Here is a 26,503-nt window from a genome sequence, read left to right on the forward strand (position 1 = left end):
CACGACCCATCTTCAATGCTCTTACTGAGGGAAGGAGGTTGTTGGCCAAGATCTCGCGATACATGGCCCCATCCATCCTCCCCTCAATATGGTGCAGTCGTCCTGTCCCCTTTGCAGAAAAGCATCCCCAAAGAATGATGTTTCCACCTCCATGCTTCACGGTTGGGATGGTGTTCTTGGGGTTGTACTCATCCTTCTTCCTCCAAACACGGCGAGTGGAGTTTAGACCAAAAAGCTCTATTTTTGTCTCATCAGACCACATGACCTTCTCCCATTCCTCCTCTGGATCATCCAGATGGTCATTGGCAAACTTCAGACGGGCCTGGACATGCACTGGCTTGAGCAGGGGGACCTTGCGTGTGCTGCAGGATTTTAATCCATGATGGCGTAGTGTGTTAATAATGGTTTTCTTTGAGACTGTGGTCCCAGCTCTCTTCAGGTCATTGACCAGGTCCTGCCGTGTAGTTCTGGGCTGATCCCTCACCTTCCTCATGATCATTGATGCCCCATGAGGTGAGATCTTGCATGGAACCCCAGACCGAGGGTGATTGACCGTCATCTTGAACTTCTTCCATTTTCTAATAATTGCGCCAACAGTTGTTGCCTTCTCACCAAGCTGCTTGCCTATTGTCCTGTAGCCCATCCCAGCCTTGTGCAGGTCTACAATTTTATCCCTGATGTCCTTACACAGCTCTCTGGTCTTGGCCATTGTGGAGAGGTTGGAGTCTGTTTGATTGAGTGTGTGGACAGGTGTCTTTTATACAGGTAACAAGTTCAAACAGGTGCAGTTAATACAGGTAATGAGTGGAGAACAGGAGGGCTTCTTAAAGAAAAACTAACAGGTCTGTGAGAGCCGGAATTCTTACTGGTTGGTAGGTGATCAAATACTTATGTCATGCAATAAAACACAAATTAATTACTTTAAAAATCATACAATGTGATTTTCTGGATTTTTGTTTTACATTCTGTCTCTCACAGTTGAAGTGTACCTATGATAAAAAATTACAGACCTCTACATGCTTTGTAAGTAGGAAAACCTGCAAAATCGTCAGTGTATCAAATACTTGTTCTCCCCACTGTATATACTGAGATCATGTGACAGATCATTTGACACTTAGATTGCACACAGGTGGACTTTATTTAACTAATTATGTGACTTCTGAAGGTAATTGGATGCACCAGATCTTATTTAGGGGCTTCATAGCAAAGGGGGTGAATACATATGCACGCACCACTTTTCTGTTATTTATTTTGTATAATTTTTTTCAATTTCACTTCACCAATTTGGACTATTTTGTGTATGTCCATTTAAATTACAGGTTGTAATGCAACAAAATAGGATACATTTGCAAGGCACTTCATGCTTAACAGTTGGCTTCAACGATTTGGACGAATTTTACTTACAAAAATGGAACGTTCGTCTGGATAATCTCTCCAGCTTTATCATTATCTGTCCGATCAGCTTATTAAAATGATCAACCAAACAAACTTCAATTATATCTGGAAGAACAAGGTTCACTACATAAGAAAGGGTGATGTTTTAAGACCTCACGAGGATGGGGGCTTGAATGTTATTGATTTTGAATGTATGAATGGTATGTTGAAACTAAAGTGGATACAGTCTTTTCTCTGTGATATGGATAGTCTGTGGTTCAGTGTCCCTGCTTCCATCTTTAAAAAGATTAGAGGAATAGATTTCTTGCTTAGATGTGACTTTAATATTAAAAACTACCTGTGAAACTTTATGCATTTCACCAACAAGTGTTATTATATTGGAAATTGGCATATAAACACAACTTCACTCCACAAAACAAACCGATATGGAACAATAGGTGTATTCTGTACTGTAACAAGACCATATTCTTTGAAGAATGGATGAACAAAAATATTGGGTCTGTTACAGATCTTTTAGATGAAACTGGTAATATCCTCAGCTATAATGATTTTATGATAAAACATTACTTTCCTTGTCACCCTATGCAATACTGTACAGTCATAAAGGCTATTCATTCTAACCTGCTGGTGAAAGGGATGTTATTATATTCAGATGTATCTCCTTGCCTGCTATCTTTATACATAGATGGCTGTTGTTTGCAGGATATTGAGTGTAACAATAAACATGTCAGACAAGTTATTTCCAAATAATTCTTCCCAGAACAGTTAAAAAGGAATTATATCTGTACAGTATCTGTAACTAAGAAAATAAGAACAAAATATTTGTCTTTCACTATACCACCCAAGGCCCAAGAGAACCACTTTAAAACTCTAAATGATATTTATCCATTAAATTAATTTTTAAGATTGAGATTCAATGTAGAGCGTAATGACTTTACATTTTGTGGGAATAATATTGAAACAACAGAACATACAGTATATATTTTTTTACCGTGATCATATTACCACTTTCTGGGTGGAGTTACATGATTTATTATTTTAAAAGAATATTAATATTGCCAATTTCACATACAATGATGTCAAATTTGTCTAATCTCTGACACAAAAAAGCAACGTTTGGAAAGAAAATGGGTATGTGGATGAAGGTCATGCTGAGGCAAATCAACTATAAACGGAAATAAATGGCTACAGTTTACACTTTTTTAGGTATTTCATGAAATGTTGTTTTTAGAAAAGGGGCGGGGTTTTTAAAGTACTGGGGTAAATGCCCTCCCCCCAATGGGGTAACTGGCCCTTGGGGGTGCCAGTTACCCCAGTAGAAGATTATGGCATAGGGTTTAACACAAGTGTGTTAAAATATCATTTAATCCGTTTTATTTAGAAATTATTTAGTAAGTAATACTTCAAAGCTAAGTCTAGTTGTCTTGTTTTGATTATTTAAATAAAATATGGGGGGGAAATGTTGTTGCACATGTCACCATTAATATCCACACTATGAGGATATTTGATTTAAAGACCCTCTTTTGCACTCACCTGCACATACATTTTCTTTGTTCTTTGTTGTTCCTTGTCCATACAATACATTATCCCCACCTGTGACTGAAAATGGGTGGATAGATGCCAATTGAAAAGCTCTCTCTTCAAAACGTAGCTAGCTATATGACATAATGCTGTGTAAAATAGCTAAAAGGCTATTAAGTTGCATTAACTGTAAAGCTATCAGTCACTAGTGGAAACATTTACAACAGCAATTAAGTCACGTTATCTTTTTTAATGTATTTTACCTCAGACGATCTGGTAGTAAGGTTGCTAGCTAGCACTCCTAGCAGCTTATGCTAACTAGCTAGCTGGCTAGCATTTACTGCTTGTGAAATTGCTAGCTAGCAAGTTAGCATAAACTAGCGCTAACTGGGCTAGTCATTGTCTAAATGACAGGTAGAAACACATTCATAACTATAAAGGGGTAACTAGCCTCCAGGGGCCAGTTACCACCTAAAATAAATAATCCAACATATTACTACTTTACTCAAAAAGTCTCTAAATGTTTCTCTCTAAACAAGTGGATTATTTATCTTAAGACTTTCCTACTTGTATATATATTTTTAAATTATAGATCTAACTTCATTGGAATATATCTACACCTTTTTCAAAATTTCAAAAAAATTTGATCAACTTGCCACAAAATTGTTTTGTTGATCTCCAAAAGTTGTGATGACACAGAGGAAATGTTTTGCTGATCAAGAGCAGTGGCAGACAAGTGTTGGGTTAATAATTTGGTGACATCTTGTGGTCTTAATGTGAATTACAGGTGTGGAGGGGGCTAGTTACCCCCTAGTACCCTATGTTTGTACAATTTGGGAAGTTAGTTAACAAAACCAAAAAAATAGTTGCCTAAAGTTGGGAAAATGTCAAAGTACGCGGTGTCGGTCTAGCAACGGAGCCTTCAACCGCATGGGGGCGTTGCGATTCCACTCCGTTGTGGACGTCGCTATTGAAATGCATGACATCCGGCGTATGGGTATTGTGAACGAGGCTTTAGGAGGTAAAATAGTCGTACACTCTCAACATTTATACATATATTTTATTTGACTTTTCTCTCCCAGCACCTTCTCCAGGGCCGATTGATTACCTTGATCAACACTCCCACCATTTCCCTCTCCCCCGCTAGACATGGGAGTGACCACTGTTCCAACAGCGCTGTCGCTTCTCAGTTTTTCACTGGTGCGCTTTGGACTACAAACTTGACGCGCGCCTTTTCAGAAACGGATTGCCTATGCTGAGTTTGCTTTCCTTGACATGTTGTGTTGACAGTGTTGGGACTAGTTAGCGACGATGTGCTGAAGCCACTGATAAACGATAGCTTGTTGACAGTTATTTTTAGTTCCCGCCCGCCGCACGATGAAAGAGAACCGGACCGCGAAATTACCAGTGGTGCACCGTGACAAGTGAAGTGCAAGCAGCAGTCAACGGAGGTCCCTTTTGGAAGGAGTCGTAGAACGATGAAGTTGAGGAGAGACAAACTGAAAATCCCCTCCCTTACTTTGGAGTAAGTTGTATGTTTTTATATCGTGTATAATTTATGCATAACTGATCTACATAACTGAATAATTAAATGTTGTCGGGGAACCAATGGAAATCACTTTAATAGTTACGTTAAGGTACTTTAGAAAGACGTCTTATGTGCTTGATACGAAAAGACAACAGGCTACAGTTGTGTGCCAACGTATTTCTTAACTCTACCAGTTGCAACCAGTTTGTGGAACGCAGTATGGAAGACGCAGTATAGAAACTACAGACCTATATGCGTGTTTCCCAATAGTGTGTATCGAAACCCACTACAGCTTGTAGGCTACAGGAGTTTTGAACTTGCACTTGATTGTGTGATTATTGTGATGTAGAACTCGCAACATAAATTGTTCTGTCTATGATCTATTTAAGCAAAAAGGCCTGAGGTGTGGTATATGGCCAATATACCATGGCTAAGGGCTGTTCTTAAATTAGGCACTGAGTGGTATATTGGCCATATATCACAAACCCCAGAGGAGCCTTATTGCTATTATAAACTGGTTACCAACCTAATTAGAGTAGTAAAACTAAATGTTTTGTCATACCCGTGGAATAGGGTCTGATATGCCATGGCTTTCAGCCAATCAGAATTCAGGGCTTTATATTGAGATTTGACCAATGGTTTACTTGTTCTGCCTTGATATAAAATAAGCTACTGTAGCCAGCCTACATGGCATACTTGGTTCATTATCAAGAAACTGACATTTGACAAAAAAAAGGTGTAATTTTTCACGATTCACAATTTCATTTACATTACATTTAAGTCATTTAGCAGACGCTCTTATCCAGAGCGACTTACAAATTGGTGCATTCAACTTATGATAGCCAGCGGGACAACCACTCCTTTAAAAAAAAAAAAAATTATGGGGGGGTGGCGGGTGGGTGGGGTAGAAGGATTAATGTTATACTATTCCAGGTATTCCTTAAAGAGGTAGGGTTTCAAGTGTCTCCGGAAGGTGGTCAGTGACTCCGCTGCCCTGGCGTCGTGGGGGAGCTTGTTCCACCATTGGGGTGCCAGAGCAGCGAATAGCTTTGACTAGGCTGAGCTAGCTAGCAAACTATTGACAGTTACAGCCGACCTCGGGATTGTACATCGATTCTCTCTCCTCCAATATTTGTCGTCCGATGTATTCGCCCTTGAGCAAGGCACTTAACCCTAATTGCTCCTGTAAGTCGCTCTGGATAAGAGCGTCTGCTAAATGACTAAAAAGTAAAAAGTAAAAGTATTCGCTTCAGTCTCTGAAATGTTTGATCAAACTCCCCGCCACCGGCTCCCGACATCAGGGCACAAAAACAAGTGTCCTGAATAAAAACAAGTGTCCTGAATAAAAACAAGTGTCCATAGTTTCCTCTTGGATCACTGAGATTGGAATCTGTACTTATCTAATATTTCATAATTAATCGTTTTTTTGATAAGATCTGCATTATACCACAATTTCCAGAATATTCTCACTACTGCAACAGTCCAAAAAAGTAATAAATCAATTGCTGATAATTTTTAAAAACTTTGCTCCCCTAATGAAACATTGAATAACACTGAAAATACAAATATTAAAAATAAATTATAAAGTTATTATAAAATTAAATTGGTAATGAGAAGGCCAAGTGGGGTAAATGGGGTGTTTTGAGAATAATACCTCATTCTGAATGCATATAAGCGAATAAATTAATACATAGTTTAATGTAAACTTAAACTAGGATACAATTTTTATGATTTATGGACAAATTACACCAACATATTTTGTTTTATTCAAATAAGTTCGGTTTTTCTAAAGTAAAATTGTATAAAATGACCAGAGAATTTAATCCGGACACATTTCGGTAATGAACATTTGGTATGAAATTGTACACAATTCTTGTGAAAATGTAAAATGTATTTAAAATAAGACACTTTTGCCAAAAACTAGACATCTTAGTCCTCAGAATGATAGTTGATTTTTGCAGATGCATCATGGTTTTGTAACTGAATTTGCTACAGACATGTAGGTGTATTTATGGATGTTGGTATACAGTATACTTTATTTAAATTGAGGTAAGACGTTACTTGACACCCAGCGCCATAATACGTTATGACACGGTCATAACCATGTCATAACAGCTGACATAACTTGTCATAACCTGTCATAGTATGGTCATAACACTGACATGACCCATTTATTTACACCAGTTGTGACATATATTGTGTTATTTTATGGCTGGTTATGACACCTACAGTGGGGGAAAAAAGTATTTAGTCAGCCACCAATTGTGCAAGTTCTCCCACTTAAAAAGATGAGAGAGGCCTGTAATTTTCATCATAGGTACACGTCAACTATGACAGACAAATTGAGCGAAAAAATTCCAGAAAATCACATTGTAGGATTTTTAATGAATTTATTTGCTAATTATGGTGGAAAATAAGTATTTGGTCTCCTACAAACAAGCAAGATTTCTGGGTCTCACAGACCTGTAACTTCTTCTTTAAGAGGCTCCTCTGTCCTCCACTCGTTACCTGTATTAATGGCACCTGTTTGAACTTGTTATCAGTATAAAAGACACCTGTCCACAACCTCAAACAGTCACACTCCAATCTCCACTATGGCCAAGACCAAAGAGCTGTCAAAGGACACCAGAAACAAAATTGTAGACCTGCACCAGGCTGGGAAGACTGAATCTGCAATAGGTAAGCAGCTTGGTTTGAAGAAATCAACTGTGGGAGCAATTATTAGGAAATGGAAGACATACAAGACCACTGATAATCTCCCTCGATCTGGGGCTCCACGCAAGATTTCACCCCGTGGGGTCAAAATGATCACAAGAACGGTGAGCAAAAATCCCAGAACCAGACTTAGTGAATGACCTGCAGAGAGCTGGGACCAAAGTAACAAAGCCTACCATCAGTAACACACTACGCCGCCAGGGACTCAAATCCTGCAGTGCGAGACGTGTCCCCCTGCTTAAGCCAGTACATGTCCAGGCCCGTCTGAAGTTTGCTAGAGTGCATTTGGATGATCCAGAAGAGGATTGGGAGAATGTCATATGGTCAGATGAAATCAAAATATAACTTTTTGGTAAAAACTCAACTCGTCGTGTTTGGAGGACAAAGAATGCTGAGTTGCATCCAAAGAACACCATACCTACTGTGAAGTATGGGGGTGGAAACATCATGCTTTGGGGCTATTTTTCTGCAAAGGGACCAGGACGACTGATCCGTGTAAAGGAAAGAATGAATGGGGCCATGTATCGTGAGATTTTGAGTGAAAACCTCCTTCCATCAGCAAGGGCATTGAAGATGAAACGTGGCTGGGTCTTTCAGCATGACAATGATCCCAAACACACCGCCCGGGCAACGAAGGAGTGGCTTCGTAAGAAGCATTTCAAGGTCCTGGAGTGGCCTAGCCAGTTTCCAGATCTCAACCCCATAGAAAATCTTTGGAGGGAGTTGAAAGTCCGTGTTGCCCAGCGACAGCCCCAAAACATCACTGCTCTAGAGGAGATCTGCATGGAGGAATGGGCCAAAATACCAGCAACAGTGTGTGAAAACCTTCTGAAGACTTACAGAAAACGTTTGACCTGTATCATTGCCAACAAAGGGTATATAACAAAGTATTGAGAAACTTTTGTTATTGACCAAATACTTATTTTCCACCATAATTTGCAAATAAATTCATAAAAAATCCTACAATGTGATTTTCTGGAATTTTTTTTCTCATTTTGTCTGTCATAGTTGACGTGTACCTATGATGGAAATTACAGGCCTCTCTCATCTTTTTAAGTGGGAGAACTTGCACAATTGGTGGCTGACTAAATACTTTTTTTCCCCACTGTACATAAGTGTCAAAACCCACATTTATTCAAATGTGTTTTTTCCCTGCCAAGAAGTTTCCTTTCATTTGAAAGTTTGTTTCTTAAACCATTTGTTGTTGTTGTGATAATGAATTCTTTACAGTCATGTGTTTTCATCATATTTTAAATCACTTGTAGAAAATACATTTTATGACAGTCATGAAGCATTATGACCATCCTGTATCACTTTGCTTGGACTAAGAAAATGCACTTTATGACACTGTCAAGAAGCGTTATGACCATCATAATCATATAAGCCAGATAGGCCTATCACGTACATGTCCTTATGTCAGTCATCAGTCACAAAGAGGGTGTCTTGTCCTGCTCCTGAAATCTGCTCCTGCATTCATCCCAGTCATCAGCAACAGAGCATTGGGGTAGGAGCATGTCTGACATCAATGTGTGCGCAATTACAATGATAATTTAATATGGTCAATTTCAGAAAATATTTAATTGACATTTTTCAGGATGAAATCTCTTGAGATGCACCATCTCGTTTTCAAGTGTGTCCAAATGAAAAATACAAATCAAACAAACAATACTTAGTAACAATAATATGGCAACTACTGTCTAATAATAATAACAATGAAAAATAATAATAATACACATTTTTAAGTACATTAACAGCATAATTTTTTTTTGTACAACTACTAATAGGCCTACAACTAATAACACTTCTGCTATAACTACTAATACAACTAATAGTACCTATAATATATACAAATATCGTTACATAGTGATGTTTCTATTAGTTAAAAACAAACAGTTGAAAAAGGGCTTTCTTAAATTCACTGTGTGATTTTAATGCCCTGATTTCTATAGGTAAATTATTCCAGGCAGTTGGGCCTTTGTATCTGAAATATCTTACTCCAACCTCATGATGTACCCTTGGAATTTGTAAAGTTAGGTGTTTCTTAATATATACAGTACAGGGAAATATAACATAAACATACTGTTGACAAGTAGGCTATGGTGTAATGGAATGTTTTGCCTTGTGTGGTAGGTTTTGTGGATTTTTACACTCTTAAGTAGGTGTCATAACCAGCCATAAAATAACGCAATGTATGTCACAACAGGTCTAAATATGTGTCATGACAGTGTTATGACCATATTATGACAGGTTAAGACAAGTTACGTCAGCTGTTATGACATATTATGACATGGTTCTGACCGTGTCATAATGTGTTATGATGCTAGGTGTCAAGTAAAGTGTTACCGAAATGGAACCAATTATCAGATCATAAACTTGCTGTGAATTTGAGGGATACTTCTTACTTTGTTGGGGGGGGGATGGTTTCAGATGTCACATAGCTTTGATTCAGGCCAGTGTCAAACACATGATGTGGTATTAATTATGACCAAAATCCCAATTCACATATCACTCACTCCCTACTCAAATGTCTGTCATTTTGGTAATATGCACCCATTTTTCAACCGCTTTACTGTGATTCCTACCTCCCTCAAAGGATTAGCATTGCTGCAGTTATTTTCTTTCCACCCACTCTCCTTCCTGAGCCAATGTAACCAGGGGTTGCCTGCCTTCTGCCCACTAGATGTTGATCTATAAAGTGTACAGTCGGAGCTTCCTCTCCAAAACCTATCTGACTCTCGCATGGATCACAAGCTCAGCGCATTGACCCCCACTTTTGTGGGTGCAGCACGATGAGCATTATAACCGCACTGCAGAGCCCCTTTTCTAAACGAGCACAGTGTTCACAGAACGCTTCACACATCAAGTTATTTTCACAAAATTCAATGAAAACATGGGAGCTCTCAGGTTTGAATGTGTGATGCAGCAAATTCAGTGTGTAATGAAGTAATGAAGTGGGTGGAGAGCTGCAATCCAATGTGGGACCGTCGTGATTCAGAGCATTGTAGATGGGTTGGAGGGGTGAGAAGAAAATCAACTGAATTGATGAGGATATAAAGAGGCGTGAGTGATAGGTAATTATGACCTAGCACAGTGCAGTGTCTTTGTGCAGAGGCTTGTTTTCCAACCATCTCTCTTTATTACTATGACAACAGGCTCATCTCGCTGCTGCAGTAGCCGGTGCTATGTTCTGCACTGGTTTCTAAAGAGCCCTCTGCTGCAGTAGCCGGTGCTATGTTCTGCACTGGTTTGTGCAGAATTTTTTTTGAAATAATATTATTTTATATCAATTTATTTGCTCAGAGAATATATATTTTGTTTAACAAGTATCTAAAAAAGATAGGGGTCAAAATGATTGGCCATGTTACTGTTGGCCCTGTTGCTGTTTTCGATACTCTTGCACCCTCCCGTTGTGAGGATAACGACACTGAGCCTTTTTTCTAAAATGTTTTATGAGATTGGAGAACATGTTGGGAGGGATCTTAGACCATTCCTCCAATGGCCATCTAAGTCTACGGACTTGAACCCCAATGAAAACCTGTGGTTTGAATTGAAGAGGGCAGTCCATAAGAGCAGACAAAGGATATTACAGATCTAAAAAGGTTATGTATGGAGGAATGGTCTAAGATCCCTCCCAATGTGGTCTCCAGTCTCATAACAACACTGAGCCTTTTTCTATAATGTTTTATCTACAGTGAGGGAAAAAAGTATTTGATCCCCTGCTGATTTTGTACGTTTGCCCACTGACAAAGAAATGATCAGTCTATAATTTTAATGGTAGGTTTATTTGAACAGTGAGAGACAGAATAACAACAAAATAATCCAGAAAAACGCATGTCAAAAATGTATGAGTTCATTTGCATTTTAATGAGGGAAATAAGTATTTGACCCCCTCTCAATCAGAAAGATTTCTGGCTCCCAGGTGTCTTTTATACAGGTAACGAGCTGAGATTAAGAGCACACTCTTAAAGGGAGTGCTCCTAATCTCAGTTTGTTACCTGTATAAAAGACACCTGTCCACAGAAGCAATCAATCAATCAGATTCCAAACTCTCCACCATGGCCAAGACCAAAGAGCTCTCCAAGGATGTCAGGGACAAGATTGTAGACCTACACAAGGCTGGAATGGGCTACAAGACCATCGCCAAGCAGCTTGGTGAGAAGGTGACAACAGTTGGTGCGATTATTCGCAAATGGAAGAAACACAAAATAACTGTCAATCTCCCTCGGCCTGGGGCTCCATGCAAGATCTCACCTCGTGGAGTTGCAATGATCATGAGAACGGTGAGGAATCAGCCCAGAACTACACGGGAGGATCTTGTCAATGATCTCAAGGCAGCTGGGACCATAGTCACCAAGAAAACAACTGGTAACACACTACGCCGTGAAGGACTGAAATCCTGCAGCGCCCACAAGGTCCCCCTGCTCAAGAAAGCACATACACATGCCCGTCTGAAGTTTGCCAATGAACATCTGAATGATTCAGAGGAGAACTGGGTGAAAGTGTTGTGGTCAGATGAGATCAAAATCAAGCTCTTTGGCATCAACTCAACTCGCCGTGTTTGGAGGAGGAGGAATGCTGCCTATGACCCCAAGAACACCATCCCCACCGTCAAACATGGAGGTGGAAACATTATGCTTTGGGGGTGTTTTTCTGCTAAGAGAACATGACAACTTCACCACATCAAAGGGACGATGGACGGGGCCATGTACCGTCAAATCTTGGGTGAGAACCTCCTTCCCTCAGCCAGGGCATTGAAAATGGGTAGTGGATGGGTATTCCAGCATGACAATGACCCAAAACACATGGCCAAGGCAACAAAGGAGTGGCTCAAGAAGAAGCACATTAAGGTCCTGGAGTGGCCTAGCCAGTCTCCAGACCTTAATCCCATAGAAAATCTGTGGAGGGAGCTGAAGGTTTGAGTTGCCAAATGTCAGCCTCGAAACCTTAATGACTTGGAGAAGATCTGCAAAGAGGAGTGGGACAAAATCCCTCCTGAGATGTGTGCAAACCTGGTAGCCAACTACAAGAAACGTCTGACCTCTGTGATTGCCAACAAGGGTTTTGCCACCAAGTACTAAGTCATGTTTTGCAGAGGGGTCAAATACTTATTTCCCTCATTAAAATGCAAATCAATGTATAACATTTTTGACAAGCGTTTTTCTGGATTTTTATTTATTTATTCTGTCTCTCACTGTTCAAATAAACCTACCATTAAAATTATAGACTGATCATTTCATTGTCAGTGGGCAAACGTACAAAATCAGCAGGGGATCAAATACTTTTTTCTCTCACTGTATGCATAGTCACTTTAATAACTCTACCTACATGTACATATTACCTCAATTACCTCGACTAACCGGTGCCCCCGCACATTGACTCTGTATATAGCCTCGCTATTGTTATGTTACTGCTGCTCTTGAATTATTTGTTACTTTTATTTCGTATTATTTTATATAGTATTTTTAGTGTGTAAATTTTTTTTTGGGGTATTCTTTCTTAAAACTGCATTGTTGGTTAAGGGCTTGTAAGTACGCATTTCACTGTAAGGTCTACACCTGTTGTATTTGGCGCATGTGACAAATACAATTTGATTTGATTTGAGCCTCGAAGGATAGGGTGCTGGAGTACTGAAAACAGGGGTGCCAATAATTCTGACCCCTATCTTTTTGAGTTTTTTTATTACAAAATATATTTCTCTGAGCAATTGTATTAGTATAAAACAATATAATTTTCCAACATTTTATGCATGCAATATAGCTCAGTATTTGTATAATTTATTTTATACAGTCTTTTTTGCTCATCTTTATCAAGGGTGGCAATAATGATGGACCTGAATGTATGAGTCTTCCTATAGAATACAGAGGACAGACAGCATGAGCTAATAGTATGTTCAAAACATAAGACTGTGTACTGGGATTTTAACAAAGCAAATTTGAGGAAAACGCTACTGAAGTTCTATCTTTACGTTGCCTGTAGTACTCGCGCTACAAAAACTCTCGACCATTGTTACTCTCCCTTCCGGGATGGCTACAAGGCCCTCCCTTCGGCAAATCAGACACAACTCCATTCTGCTCCTCCCTTACATTCTGCTCCTCCCTTCCTATAGGCAGAAACTCAAACAGGAAGCACCCGTTCTAAGGTCTATTCAACGCTGGTCTGACCAATCAGAATCCATGCTTCAAGATTGTTTTGATCACGTGTACTGGGATATGTTCCGGGTTGCTTCTGAGAATAACATTTACGGATACACGGACATGGTGACTGAGTTCATCAGGAAGTGTATACAGTGGCTTGCGAAAGTATTCACCCCCCTTGGCATTTTTCCTGTTTTGCTGCCTAACAACCTGGAATTAAAATGGATTTTTGGGGGGTTTGTATCATTTGATTTACACAACATGCCTACCACTTTGAAGATGCAAAATATTTTTTCTTGTGAAACAAACAAGAAATAAGAAAAAAAAAAACAGACATCTTGAGCGTGCATAACTATTCACCCCCCCCAAAGTCAAGACTTTGTAGAGCCACCTTTTGCAGCAATTACAGCTGCAAGTCTCTTGGGGTATGTCTCTATAAGCTTGGCACATCTAGCCACTGGGATTTTTGCCCATTCTTCAAGGCAAAACTGCTCCAGCTCCTTGAAGTTGGATGGGTTCCGCTGGTGTACTTTTTAAGTCATACCACAGATTCTCAATTGGATTGAGGTCTGGGCTTTGACTAGGCCATTCCAAGACATTTAAATGTTTCCCCTTAAACCACTCGAGTGTTGCTTTAGCAGTATGCTTAGGGTCATTGTTCTGCTGGAAGGTGAACCTCCGCCCAGTCTCAAATCTCTGGAAGACTGAAACAGGTTTCCCTCAAGAATTTCCCTGTATTTAGCGCCATCCATCATTCCTTCAATTCTGACCAGTTTCCCAGTCCCTGCCGATGAAAAACATCCCCACAGCATGATGCTGCCACCACCATGCTTCACTGTGGGGATGGTGTTCTCGGGGTGATGAGAGGTGTTGGGTTTGCACCAGACATAGCGTTTTCCTTGATGGCCAAAAAGCTCAGTTTTAGTCTCATCTGACCAGAGCACCTTCTTCCATATGTTTGGGGAGTCTCCCACATGCCTTTTGGCGAACACCAAACGCACCACTTTTCCATTATTAATTTTTTTAGAATTTCTTTAAATAAGTTATTTTTTTCATTTCACTTTACCAATTTGGACTTTTGTGTATGTCCATTACATTAAATCCAAATAAAAATCAATTTCAATTACAGGTTGTAATGCAACAAAATAGGAGAAACGCCAAGGGGGATGAATACTTTTGCAAGGCACTGTAGGGGATGTTGTTCCCACTGTGAATATTAAAACCTACCCAAACCAAAAACCGTGGATAGATGGCAGCATTCGCGCAAAACTGAAAGCGTGAACCACCGCATTTAACCACGGCAAGGTGACTGGGAATACGGTCGAATACAAACAGTGTAATTATTCCCTCCGTATGGCAATCAAACAGGCAAAACGTCAGTACAGAGACAAAGTGGAGTCGCAATTCAACGGCTCAGACACGAGACGTATGTGGCAGGGTCTACAGACAATCACGGATTACAAAGGGAAAACCAGCCACGTCGTGGATACTGACGTCTTGCTTCCGGACAAGCTAAACACCTTCTTCACCCGCTTTGAGGATAACACAGTGCCACCAACGCGGTCCGCTCCCAAGGACTTTGGCTTTCATTCTCCGTGGCCGACATGAGTAAGACATTTAAGCGTGTTAACCCTCGCAGGGCTGCGGGCCCAGACGGTATCCCTAGCCGCGTCCTCAGAGCATGCGCAGACCAGCTGGCTGGAGTGTTTACGGACATATTCAATCTCTTCCTATCCCAGTCTGCTGTCCCCACCTGCTTCAAGATGTCCACCATAGTTCCTGTTCCCAAGAAAACAAGGGTAACTGAACCAAATGACTATCATCCCGTAGCACTCACTTATGTCATCATGAAGTGCTTTGAGAGGCTAGTTAAGGATCATATCACCTCCACCTTACCTGACACCCTAGACCCACTTCAATTTGCATACCGACCCAATAGATCCATAGATGATGCAATCGCCATTGCACTGCACACTGCCCTATCCCATCTGGACAAGAGGAATACCTATGTAAGAATGCTGTTCATTGACTATAGCTCAGCCTTCAACACCATAGTACCCACCAAGCTTATCATTAAGCTCGGGGCCCTGGGTCTGAACCCCGCCCTGTGCAACTGGGTCCTGGACTTCCTGACAGGCCGCCCCCCAGGTGGTGAAGGTAGGAAACAACACCTCCACTACCCTGATCCTCAACACAGGGGCCCCACAAGGGTACGTGCTCAGCCCCCTCCTGTACTCCCTGTTCACCCATGACTGCGTGGCCACGCACGCCTCTAACTCAATCATCAAGTTTGCAGACTACACAACAGTAGTATGCCTGATTACCAACAATGACGAGACAGCCTACAGGGAGAAGGTGAGGGCCCTGGCGGGGGGTCCTGGAAAATAACCTCTCCCTCAACGTCAACAAAATGAAGGAGCTGACTTCAGGAGACAACAGAGAGAGCACGCCCCTATTCATTTGAGAGAGAGCACGCCCCTATTCAAGGTGAAAAGCTTAAAGTTCCTCGGTGTACACGTCACTGACAATCTGAAATGGTCCACCCACACAGACAGTGTGGTGAAGAAGGCGCAACAGCGCCACTTCAATCTCAGGAGGCTGAAGAAATTCAGCTTGGCCCCTACGACCCTCACAAACTTATAGATGTACAATTGAGAGCATCCTGTCTGGCTGTATAACCGCCTGGTATGGCAACTGCACTGCCCGCAACCGCAGGGCTCTCCAGAGGGTGGTGCGGTCTGCCCAACCCATGCCCTCCAGGACACCTACAGCACCCGATGTCACAGGAAGGCCAAAAAGATCATCAAGGACATCAACCACCCGAGCCACGGCCTGTTCACCCCGCTATCATCCAGAAGGCGAGGTCAGTACAGGTGCATCAAAGCTGGGACCGAGAGACTGAAAAACAGCTTCTATCTCAAGGCCATCAGACTGTTAAATAGCAATCACTAGCCTACTACCACCTGGTTACTCAACCCTGCACCTTAGAGGCTGCTGCCCTATGTACATAGACATGGAATCACTGGTCACTTTAAATGGAACAGTAGTCACTTTAATAATGTTTACATACTGTTTAACTCATTTCATTTGTATATACTGTATTCTACTGTATTTTAGTCAATGCCACTCAGACATTGCTCGTCCTAATATTTATATATCTCTTCATTCCATTATTTTACTTTTAGATTTGTTGTGAATTGTTAGATACTACTGCACTGTTGGAGCTAGAAACACTAGCATTTCACTACACCCGCAATAACATCTGCTAAATATGTGTATGTGACCAATAACATTTGATTTGCAGTGGAGGCTGGTGGGAGGATCTATAGGAGGACGGGCTCATTGTAATGGCTGGAATGGAATGATGGAAAGGTATCAAACACATCAAACATATGGAAACCACATGTTTGAGACTGTTCCAAGAATTCCATTCCAGCCATTACAATGAGCCCGTCCTGCTATAGCGCCTCCCACCAGCCTCTTCTGGTGGACTGGTATGTGTAAATCTCTGATTCTCAATGGTGTCTACATTGGGACATTAGCGGCTAGACCTATCAGACCACCAGTGTTATAGCGATAGACTTGGACAATAACCTTATCAATGGGGGAACCAGGCCAAAGTAATCAATAAGTGGTCTGAAAGGTCTGTTCATTTAACTTCTGCTTTGACTGGAAACAGCAAGCGACAAAAATCATGCTGTGACATGCCCTGGACATTGATCTGGTGTCATGTGTGACTCAGTTGGTGGAGCATGGCGCTTGTAATGCCAGGGTTGTTCGTTCGATTCCCATGGGGGACCAGTACTTAAATGTACGCACCCACTACTGTAAGTCGCTCTGGATAAGAGCGTCTTCTAAATGACTAAAATGTAAACATTGAAGTATCTATCCGATGACAGACTATCATATATACTGTACAATCAGGTACTGTCTGGAAAAAGTATCCCAAAACAGCGGCTGCGGAGTGGGGTGCTGCCCCACCATTTGCAAACAGTTGCCGAGTGTCTATCACGGACCTATTAGTGTCAGCCAATGAAAGTGAGACGTTACCCAGACACTGGTTGGCAACAGCGACCATGCTGAGTCAACACACTTATTCATGTGACTGTGTCTTGTCTTACAGTTTGTCACCCACTTGCCAGAGCCCAACTTTACTGAGCCCATGCAGCCCCTGCAGCCCCTTACAAACCCTACATCCCTGGAGGTAAGAAAGACAGCCCACATACAGTACACAGCCACACAAGTGGCTTGAGAACAGATCCTGTGAGGGACATGGGCGGCAGGTAGCCTATCAGTTAAGAGCGTTCGGACAGTAACTGAAAGTTTGCTGGTTCGAAATCCCAAGCCGAATAGGTGAAACATCTGTTGATGTGCCCTTGAGCAAGGCACTTAACCCTAATTTCTCCTGTAAGTTGCTCTGGATAAGAGCGTCTGCTAAATGACTAGCTAAAATGTAACATTTAATTATGAAGATAGTGCTTTAAAGCAGACGTAGATTTACAGAAATTATTTTTGCTTATTTCATTTGACTGATGAAAGTCCTACATTTTTCAATCTCTGAACCATACATATTGTTTGGATAAAATGTTGCAACGTACAAAATGAAGCTGCTATTAAATGTCTTAACTATTGGAAGTCATTTGGAGGAAAGGTTACAGTGGGGGGAAAAAGTATTTAGTCAGCCACCAATTGTGCATGTTCTCCCACTTAAAAAGATGAGAGAGGCCTGTAATTTTCATCATAGGTACACGTCAACTATGACAGACAAAATGAGAAAAAAAATCCAGAAAATCACATTGTAGGACTTTTAATGAATTTATTTGCAAATTATGGTGGAAAATAAGTATTTGGTCAATAACAAAAGTTTCTCAATACTTTGTTATATATTCTTTGTTGGCAATGACACAGGTCAAACGTTTTCTGTAAGTCTTCACAAGGTTTTCACACACTTGCTGGTATTTTGGCCCATTCCTCCATGCAGATCTCCTCTAGAGCAGTGATGTTTTGGGGCTGTCGCTGGGCAACACGGACTTTCAACTCCCTCCAAAGATTTTCTATGGGGTTGAGATCTGGAGACTGGCTAGGCCACTCCAGGACCTTGAAATGCTTCTTACGAAGCCACTCCTTCGTTGCCCGGGCGGTGTGTTTGGGATCATTGTCATGCTGAAAGACCCAGCCACGTTTCATCTTCAATGCCCTTGCTGATGGAAGGAGGTTTTCACTCAAATTCTCACGATACATGGCCCCATTCATTCTTTCCTTTACACGGATCAGTCGTCCTGGTCCCTTTGCAGAAAAACAGCCCCAAAGCATGATGTTTCCACCCCCATGCTTCACAGTAGGTATGGTGTTCTTTGGATGCAACTCAGCATTCTTTGTCCTCCAAACACGACGAGTTGAGTTTTTACCAAAAAGTTCTATTTTGGTTTCATCTGACCATATGACATTCTCCCAATCCTCTTCTGGATCATCCAAATGCACTCTAGCAAACTTCAGACGGGCCTGGACATGTACTGGCTTAAGCAGGGGGACACGTCTGGCACTGCAGGATTTGAGTCCCTGGCGGCGTAGTGTGTTACTGATGTTAGGCTTTGTTACTTTGGTCCCAGCTCTCTGCAGGTCATTCACTAGGTCCCCCCGTGTGGTTCTGGGATTTTTGCTCACCGTTCTTGTGATCATTTTGACCCCACGGGGTGAGATCTTGCGTGGAGCCCCAGATCGAGGGAGATTATCAGTGGTCTTGTATGTCTTCCATTTCCTAATAATTGCTCCCACAGTTGATTTCTTCAAACCAAGCTGCTTACCTATTGCAGATTCAGTCTTCCTAGCCTGGTGCAGGTCTACAATTTTGTTTCTGGTGTCCTTTGACAGCTCTTTGGTCTTGGCCATAGTGGAGTTTGGAGTGTGACTGTTTGAGGTTGTGGACAGGTGTCTTTTATACTGATAACAAGTTCAAACAGGTGCCATTAATACAGGTAACGAGTGGAGGACAGAGGAGCCTCTTAAAGAAGAAGTTACAGGTCTGTGAGAGCCAGAAATCTTGCTTGTTTGTAGGTGACCAAATACTTATTTTCCACCATAATTTGCAAATAAATTCATTAAAAATCCTACAATGTGATTTTCTGGATTTGTTTTTCTCAATTTGTCTGTCATAGTTGACGTGTACCTATGATGAAAATTACAGGCCTCTCTCATCTTTTTAAGTGGGAGAACTTGCAGAATTGGTGGCTGACTAAATACTTTTCCCCCCCACTGTATCTGTGCTTATGGTGGAAAAAACAAAACATCTTAGTTGTCTTTCCAGCCTATGTGGGTTGTCTGGCAACCCCCAATGGTGCACTGCAGAGGAAAGAAACTGATTTGGCAAACAGAAGCTGCATCCAGCATGCTATGTAGCGAGCACTAGGTTATTTTAATATATAGCGAGAAATCATATCTGTATCTTGATAATTTGGCAAAACTACCAAGAATGTTGTTCAGTTCTGTTAACAGAGGAACTGTTGATATTTTAAGATTACAGATGAACTTCATTTTAGTTTAAATTAAATTATTTATTTGATCACCAGCCAAGATTCTTCTATTTTACAGTGTTGTGCATCAATTTGTTTCTCTATACTATCCTGAAATCTCTACACCAACCATTCCTTACCCTTAACTCAATTAAAGTTTTATCAAGGCCTTGATCCAACTGTAAAACTATTTTGGCCTCCCACCATGCACCATATCATACAGGCAGCCAAAATATCATATGACATCTCTTCTCATCCTTCTCTACTGGCCTCAAGTTATGGCTCAGCTAAAATTCCAAACTCTACTTTTAGTTAGTAGGAATGCACCTAATGTAGAGGAGAGTGGGGTAAGTTGAGCCATTTTTGACATTCAGCATCACTACGTCAAGGGAAATATAGTATTCGTTCAAACAAAGAGATCTGCATATATTTCAGGAGGTTGTGTATCCCTGGAAATAATCAGAATTTATGTAAACATAACAGTTTTGAAAACCATAGCTTGTCCAAAAAAAGTGGTCTCTTGGCACAACTTACCCCGAGTATGGGGTAAATTGAGCATAGGGACAGGGTAAGTTGAGCCACCTTGGAGTAAGTGGGTGAAGGTGTCCTGTTACAGTGGATGATGGTGCTTGTAGGTCAAAGTTTAATTCATGGAATGGGGGTGTGGTATATTGTATAACTGAAATGCACAGTATGCCTACATTCAGATCAAGATCTTTCTGTTCAATATCACTTACCCTTCCGTTTTTTGTAGTGCTGAGCATTTAACTGTCATTTTTGTTATTTTTTGTTTTTTAAACAACTATTATTTGAAATACATTATGCATAAAACGAACTAAATGTAATCATAATTTGTATGTTGAATTGTGGCCATTGGCTCAATTTACCCCAAGGCAAACATTTGGACTATATTAAGGATGCACTTTCATGCTAGGTTTAGGACCTCATATTGTAGCTTATAGAGACCCCAACTGATGTATAAAACAATCTTAAAACGGTCTACTTTGGTTTAGATAGAAGCATCATGAAACCTATAACACAATAAATTCATTTGACTTAGTGAAAATCTGTTTTTTGGATCTAACTTGCTTACCACCATGTGGTTTCTTCATTCACAGGCTCCATGAAATGATGAGCTCTTCCTAAGTATTTGGTCACATGATACATTTTATGTATGGTTTCCTAGAAACAAGGGGTGGCTCAACTAACTCTTTGGCTCAATTTACCCCACACTCCCCTACCTGTAATCTTCTAACAAATCCCATCTCTGGTCCTGCCACATAATCTCGGATTGCATAGCTGCTCCTGTGCAGAATAGACCCCATGCTCCCTAGCAATAAGTACACTATAAAGTTGCTTGTCATCTCCAGGAAAATGACGGTATCGGCTAGACGCCCACCAATATCTTTGGCACCCCTAACCAGGATAACATTTCAACCGCTGATCAGTAGCCTGAAGCTCTTCCATAGACCTAGGGTCATCCCACAAATTAAAAGACAGCAGAGGTGCATACTGTATCCAGGGAAAGACACACCACTTCCATTAAGAGCTTGGCATCCCTAACCTGGATAGCACTGCCCCCTCCCATAGCCATAGCTCATCCACAGCTGCAACACTGTCTATCTTGAGTGCACTTGATCATGACATTTGCACTGTTGTGGATGCGTTTTACACACTCACTTGAGATTTTTATCAACTGCTCACCTAACATTTTCTTTGTCATTATTTGAAAGGTGCACTATGGAGAAAGGAGAAAAGCATCCTCTTACTGAAATAATGTGACTACACTAGTACACTTGCATGCAATATACACTGATTGTACAAAACAATATTGAGTTGTTCAATTCATCAGGGCATGGACTCTAGAAGGTGTCGAAAGCGTTCCACAGGGATGCTGGCCCATGTTGACTCCAATGCTTCTCACAGTTGTGTCAAGTTGGCTGGATGTCCTTTGGGTGGTGGACCACTCTTGATACACACGGGAAACTGTTGAGCATGAAAGATCCAGCAGTGTCGCAGTTCTTACATTTTAGTCATTTAGCAGACGCTCTTATCCAGAGCGACTTACAGTTAGTGAGTGCATACATTTTTCATTCTGGCCCCCCACGGGAAACGAACCCACAACCCTGGTGTTGCAAGCGCCATGCTCTACCAACTGAGCTACAGGAGGCTTGACACAAACTGTTGCACCTGGCACCAACTACCATACCCCGTTCAAAGGCACTTCAATCTTTTGTCTTGCCCATTTACGCTCTGAATGGCACACATACAGTGGGGGAAAAAGTATTTAGTCAGCCACCAATTGTGCAAGTTCTCCCACTTAAAAAGATGAGAGAGGCCTGTAATTTTCATCATAGGTACACGTCAACTATGACAGACAAAATGAGAAATAAAATTCCAGAAAATCACATTGTAGGATTTTTTATGAATTTATTTGCAAATTATGGTGGAAAATAAGTATTTGGTCAATAACAAAAGTTTCTCAATACTTTGTTATATACCCTTTGTTGGCAATGACACAGGTCAAACGTTTTCTGTAAGTCTTCACAAGGTTTTCACACACTGTTGCTGGTATTTTGGCCCATTCCTCCATGCAGATCTCCTCTAGAGCAGTGATGTTTTGGGGCTGTCGCTGGGCAACACGGACTTTCAACTCCCTCCAAAGATTTTCTATGGGGTTGAGATCTGGAGACTGGCTAGGCCACTCCAGGACCTTGAAATGCTTCTTACGAAGCCACTCCTTCGTTGCCCGGGCGGTGTGTTTGGGATCATTGTCATGCTGAAAGACCCAGCCACGTTTCATCTTCAATGCCCTTGCTGATGGAAGGAGGTTTTCACTCAAATTCTCACGATACATGGCCCCATTCATTCTTTCCTTTACACGGATCAGTCGTCCTGGTCCCTTTGCAGAAAAACAGCCCCAAAGCATGATGTTTCCACCCCCATGCTTCACAGTAGGTATGGTGTTCTTTGGATGCAACTCAGCATTCTTTGTCCTCCAAACACGACGAGTTGAGTTTTTACCAAAAAGTTCTATTTTGGTTTCATCTGACCATATGACATTCTCCCAATCCTCTTCTGGATCATCCAAATGCACTCTAGCAAACTTCAGACGGGCCTGGACATGTACTGGCTTAAGCAGGGGGACACGTCTGGCACTGCAGGATTTGAGTCCCTGGCGGCGTAGTGTGTTACTGATGTTAGGCTTTGTTACTTTGGTCCCAGCTCTCTGCAGGTCATTCACTAGGTCCCCCCGTGTGGTTCTGGGATTTTTGCTCACCGTTCTTGTGATCATTTTGACCCCACGGGGTGAGATCTTGCGTGGAGCCCCAGATCGAGGGAGATTATCAGTGGTCTTGTATGTCTTCCATTTCCTAATAATTGCTCCCACAGTTGATTTCTTCAAACCAAGCTGCTTACCTATTGCAGATTCAGTCTTCCTAGCCTGGTGCAGGTCTACAATTTTGTTTCTGGTGTCCTTTGACAGCTCTTTGGTCTTGGCCATAGTGGAGTTTGGAGTGTGACTGTTTGAGGTTGTGGACAGGTGTCTTTTATACTGATAACAAGTTCAAACAGGTGCCATTAATACAGGTAACGAGTGGAGGACAGAGGAGCCTCTTAAAGAAGAAGTTACAGGTCTGTGAGAGCCAGTAATCTTGCTTGTTTGTAGGTGACCAAATACTTATTTTCCACCATAATTTGCAAATAAATTCATTAAAAATCCTACAATGAGATTTTCTGGAAAAAAAATTCTCAATTTGTCTGTCATAGTTGACGTGTACCTATGATGAAAATTACAGGCCTCTCTCATCTTTTTAAGTGGGAGAACTTGCACAATTGGTGGCTGACTAAATACTTTTTTCCCCCACTGTACATAATCCATGTCGCAATTGTCTCAAGGCTTAACAATCCTTCTTTAACCTGTCTTCTCCCCTTCATCTACACTGATTGAAGTGGATTTAACAAGTGACATCAATAAAGGATCATAGCTTTCACATGGATTCAACTGGTCGGGGGGGGGGATATATCTGGAAAAGGGAAGGAACACTCGTAAACTAACACTCACACTGGATAAGAGCATCTGCTAAATGACTCAAATGTAATGTAAATGTACTGACAATTTATATTAACATGACATTTATAATGAAAACTAAAAAGTTTTATCCTATATTGATGATCTCCCAGTTCCTTGCAAAACTGATATTCGTCTTGCATTTTTGTGAAATATGAGATCCTTATGTTTTAATGCTCAACACAAGAATGGAAGCAGCAATTGGTTTTAAATGTAACTATTTAAAGAAGCCTATGTCAGAGGAACAGTCTCAAATTGGTTTTACCCTAACCTTATAGGCCTATGCCTACCTCATACAGCGCCTTGCAAATGTATTCATCCCCCTTGGCGTTTTTCCTATTTTGTTGCGTTACAACCTGTAATTTAAATTGATTTTTATTGGGGATGTTTTTCATCGGCAGGGACTGAGAAACTGGTCAGAATTGAAGGAATGATGGATGGCGCTAAAGCAACAGTCAAGTGGTTTAAGGGGAAACATTTAAATGTCTTAGAATGGCCTAGTCAAAGCCCAGACCTTAATGCAATTGAGAATCTGTGGTATGACTTAAAGTTTGCTGTACACCAGCGGAACCCATCCAACTTGAAGGAGCTGAAGCAGTTTTGTCTTGAAGAATGGGCAAAAATCCATTTTAATTCCAGGTTGTAAGGCAACAAAATAGGAAAAATGCCAAGGGGGGTGAATACTTTTGCAAGCCACTGTAGATGTTTTTTATTCAAGTGTTATTGAATTTATTCATCCATTTGATGCCATACATTTCAGAGGCAATACATTTGTATTTATTTGCATTTATTTATTTATTCATTTATTTTATTTCATCTTGAGTATGTGGTATTTAATTAGGCTATTTACTAATTTATCTTCATTTATTTATATATTTCATTTTGAGTACTTTGGTCCTCCATAATGTAATGGGCTTTTACATTGTGGATAAGGAGGTCGTGAGAAAATGTGCATGAAGAGGGGACCAGGAAGATGGCGGAAGTGGATGCTGTGTTCGAATCAAGCAGTGAGTCAAGCAAATTTGGTGAAGATGAATGCTCTGAATGGACAACAGTAGTATTGTAAAACTGGAACAAAAAGGAAATAGTCTAAAATTGGAGTGGAGGATACGTGTGTGATATTGAATCGCTTTTTGTTGGGATGCATTTGTTGAGTAAGGATGCATACAGTGCCTTCGGTAAGTATTCAGACCCCTTGACTTTTTCCACATTTTGTTACGTTACAGACTTTTTCTAAAATGGATTAAATAAAACATTTCCCACAGCAATCTACACACAGTACCCCATAATGACAAAGCGAAAACAGGTTTTTAGAAATTTTAGCACATCTTATAAAATAAAATAAACTGAAATACCTTATTTACATAAGTATTCAGACCCTTTGCTATGCCAATCGAAATTGAGCTCAGGTGCATCCTGTTTCCATTGATCATCCTTGAGATGTTTCTACAACTTGATTGGAGTCCACCTGTGGTAAATTCAATTGATTGGACTTGATTTGGAAAGGCACACACCTGGCTATATAAAGTCCCACAGTTGACAGTGCATGTCAGAGCAAAAACCAAGCCATGAGGTCGAAGAAATTGTCCCTAGAGCTCCGAGACAGGATTGTGTCGAAGCACACAAAAAATATTGAAGCATTGAAGTTTCCTAAGAACACTGTGGCCTCCATCATTCTTAAATGGAAGAAGTTTGGAATCACCAAGACTCTTCCTAGAGCTGGCCGCTCGGCCAAATGGAGCAATCGGGGGAGAAGGGCCTTGGTCAGGGAGGTGACCAAGAACCCGATCGTCACTCTGACAGAGGTCTAGAGTTCCTCTGTGGAGATGGGAGAACCTTCCAGAAGGACAACCATCTCTGCAGCACTCCACCAATCAGGCCTTTATGGTAGAGTGGCCAGACGGATGCTACTGCTCAGTAAAAGGCACATGACAGCCCACTTGGAGTTTGCCAAAAGGCACCTAAAGACTCTCAGACCATGAGAAACAAGATTCTCTGGTCTGATGAAACCAAGATTGAACTCTTTGGCCTGAATGCCAAGTGTCACGTCTGGAGGAAACCTGGCACCATCCCTACGGTGAAGCATGGTGGTGTCAGCATCATACTGTGAGGATGTTTTTCAGCGGCAGGGACTGGGAGACTAGTCAGGATCGAGGGAAAGATGAATGGAGCAAAGTACAGAGAGATCCTTGATGAAAACTTGCTCCAGAGCGCTCAGGACCTCAGACTGGGTCGAAGGTTCACATTCCAACAGGACAACGATGCTAAGCACACAGCCAAGACAACGCAGGAGTGGCTTCGGGATAAGTGTCTGAATGTCCTTGAGTGGCCCAGTCAGAACCTGGACTTGAACCCGATCGAACATCTCTGGAGAGACCTGAAAATAGCTGCGCAGCAACGCTATGCAGCAACACTCCCCATCCAACCTGATAGAGGATCTGCATAGAAGAATGGGAGAAACTTCCCAAATACAGGTGTGCCAAGCTTGTGGCATCATACCCAAGAAGACTCAATGCTGTAATCGCTGCCAAAGGTGCTTCAACAAAGTACTGAGCAAAGGGTCTGAATACTTATGTAAATGTGATATTTCTGGGGGTTTTAAAATACATTTGCAAACATTTCTAAAAAC

At 41.3% G+C, this 26,503-nt stretch overlaps 1 protein-coding gene across 1 annotated transcript in view; it reads left to right on the forward strand.

Moving 5' to 3' along the window:
* Positions 1–4,394: 4,394 nt before the first annotated feature.
* LOC311137561 (microtubule-associated serine/threonine-protein kinase 3-like) overlaps positions 4,395–26,503 on the forward strand; it is a gene marked incomplete at both ends in the record, with an annotated part of 65,987 nt that continues 43,878 nt past the window's right edge. Inside the window, 2 exons of the mRNA XM_084172078.1 lie at positions 4,395–4,441; positions 17,417–17,497. Of these exons, the coding sequence (XP_084028204.1) occupies positions 4,395–4,441; positions 17,417–17,497 (128 nt within the window). The remainder of the gene's footprint in view (positions 4,442–17,416; positions 17,498–26,503) is intronic.

This window comes from Coregonus lavaretus (assembly GCF_964263955.1).
Source record: "Coregonus lavaretus genome assembly, chromosome: 11".
Lineage (NCBI taxonomy): Eukaryota > Metazoa > Chordata > Actinopteri > Salmoniformes > Salmonidae > Coregonus > Coregonus lavaretus.